We start from the raw sequence: 2,833 nt of genomic DNA on the forward strand, positions 1-2,833 counted from the left end.
GTATATATATATATATATATGTATATATATATATATATATATGTATATATATATATAGATAGATAGATAGATATATAGGGTTTCTTACTTTCGAAGAAATGTTAATAAATGGGTGAGTTACCTTCAGAAATTCACCATCCAGCTCTTTTAAGAATTTTTGCATCTGTAATTGCAAAAAAATCACAGTTAGAAGTGATTTTTGTCACCTAGACAAGCTAGTTGTCTGTCAAAAGAGGAATTAATTATTTTATACTGTACCAAGGGGATCCTATTTTATATTTATTTCCATAGATTAGTTATCATTTCCTTCCCTATTTTAGGCTTTACTATTTTATGTTATTTCCTTTATCTCCAAATAATTGATCTGATTTAATTATTGGAGATATTAGGTGAAATATCTTTCATTTTTATATTATTTCTTTTTATTATCTTTCCTATTCTAGGATCATGTAAGGATTATTTATATCCGCTTTCATATCAATAAAATTATCCTGAATGCCGCTTATATTCTGCATTATTCTGAATTTCATCAATCCCTCATTTACAAATCATGACATGAAAAAGGGTGTTCTACTTTAGTCCCTTTACCATACAAAATCAATGCCCGTTTAATCCATGAGGGCCAAATATAATACAATGTAACTGAAAATAAATCAGAAGCATAAGCACCTTACTGGTTTCTGCCAAGTCAAATCCCATCAGAAATAAAGCCTATCAAAAGAAACATTTGTTTGATATGCGAAACTATTAGAAGTAATATATATGTAAGAATGAATTGCAGAAAACTATTCATGCCTAAAAGAGTCATCATATAGTTTTATAATCATTATAGTAACTGCCACAACTTACTGGGGGACCAAATACTGGATCATCAGCATTTAATGGAACAAATTTAGGGTCCTCAACCAATTCGCTTGGAGCCCCTTTAAAAAGAAAAGATCCAATACTTTGAATTAAAAGGAAACAATAAAACATTAAAATGACGCAATATTGGGAAAAATTCCTCTACAAAGAATTTAAATAAGGTAAAATCATTGGTAGAGATGAACCAAATTACCATGAAGCATTGTTGTGTAACTTGAGCAATAGGATAAGTTTAGGTGTTAATGTAAATGCCCCAAAGTAGAAAATTGTTCACCAATGGAATATGATTTAATTAATTATATTCATACGTGCTCCAAATCACTCACCAAAAATAAAATCAATAGGATTCCTCTATAAATGAAGTGCCAATCATCGTAAATGCAGCTGAATGTATCCAACAAGTCTGCGATAACCATGCAGTTTATCCAGGTCAATAGAGTATAATGGCTCGTGCAGAATTTTAGTTGTACGCTCATGCTTAATGTAGCGTGATACGAATAACATGATAAAAGACATAATTAAACAGCATGTGAAAAATAAGAGAATTTGTGTTTCGAGTCTCCAATTCTAGTTTGGCTCCAGTTCTAGAATAGCCGTTATCTTTGTAGGATCGACCTCTATGCCCCCATGCTAAACAATTATCCTCAAAAGTTTCCTTGATGACACACCTAATACACATGCCAAAGGGTTTATTTTAAGACCATATATGGCTTGAGGCATTTTAAAACACTCTTCAAGTCAATAAAATGGTCTTCTCAACAACTTTTAACAACCACATCATTAATATAACATTCGACCTGTCGATATAACAAGTCATAAAAAATGTGTCATAACGTGTTGATAAGTTGCCCAAATTTCTTCAAACCCTAAATATAATTCATCATGCATGGATGATAGTTCATCTCAGAATAACTATAAGTCAAATAGCTTTTCACAGTAATAGGATCAACCTTTTTAATTTTCTTCTCTTATTTTGGATAGCTTTCCCAGCCATGATTTCCAACAGCAGCAACAACAGGCTGCAATGCTACAGGAAATCAGCCCCAGAAAGGATTTTTGAAGTTTCAACTTCAAGAAAAGTATCAAAAAACCTTCAATTGATTGAAGAGCTGAGCTGGTTGGGAGAAGAAAGGGAATGAAGAAGAAGAAGGATTTTGGAGAAGATTTTCCAGTAGCTTTTATTCCAGAAATCAATCCTTTAATAGATAATTACAAATGAGAAAAGATTTAATCCACTCCTAAAAAAACTCTACAAAAGAAGAAAATCCTATTTGTAATAACGAACTGATAAGTACAAATAGAAACCAAATTTATCCAAACAAATTCAAACTCATCTTTATTCTACCATAACATGAATGTTGATCTGATGCTTAAATCATGAAAAATTTTTCGTATACCAACTATCATTATTTAGCGACCAACATTTTATATTAATGTCTATTATCTCCTTCGGCCTAGATCTAGTGGTAGTGTCTTCTACTACAAAAATGGGTAATCCATAAAAAGATTTTTTTTTAAAATTTTCAATTGATCATAAATAAATAGAATTAGAGATAGAATTATAGCCGTTAAGATGGTGCTTGATACTAAGATTTTTAATATTATAAGTGATTATGCTCCTTAAGTAGGTTTAGATATAAGTTCTGAAGAAAAGCTCTGGAATAAACTTGAAGAATTAATACAAATGATACCTATTGAAGAAAAAAAAAATTTATTTGAGGAGATTCAAATGGACATCTTGGTAGAGTGACATAAGCTTTTAGAAATATTTATGGTGGCTATGATTTTGGAGATAGAATTATAGCTCTTAAGATTGTTATTGATACTAATATTTTTTAATATTATAAATACTTATGCTGCTCAAGTAGGTTTAAATATGGGTTCTAAAGAAAAATTCTGGAATGAACTACAAGAATTAATAAAAATAATACCTATTGAAGAAATAATTTTTATTGAAGGAGATTTAAAT

General features: G+C 30.1%; 1 protein-coding gene across 2 annotated transcripts in view; it reads right to left on the reverse strand.

The window, feature by feature from the left end:
• LOC110030454 overlaps nt 1–923 on the reverse strand; it is a gene marked incomplete at its 5' end in the record, with an annotated part of 4,047 nt that extends 3,124 nt beyond the window's left edge. The window contains 3 exon segments of one of the 2 annotated variants that reach the window (XM_020733174.1): nt 122–163; nt 670–711; nt 850–923. In XM_020733174.1, the coding sequence (XP_020588833.1) occupies nt 122–163; nt 670–711; nt 850–923 (158 nt within the window). 2 annotated transcript variants of the gene reach the window in all.
• Nucleotides 924–2,833: the final 1,910 nt, after the last annotated feature.

This window comes from Phalaenopsis equestris, unplaced genomic scaffold (genome assembly GCF_001263595.1).
Source record: "Phalaenopsis equestris unplaced genomic scaffold, ASM126359v1 Scaffold000719, whole genome shotgun sequence".
In the NCBI taxonomy this organism is placed as follows: domain Eukaryota; kingdom Viridiplantae; phylum Streptophyta; class Magnoliopsida; order Asparagales; family Orchidaceae; genus Phalaenopsis; species Phalaenopsis equestris.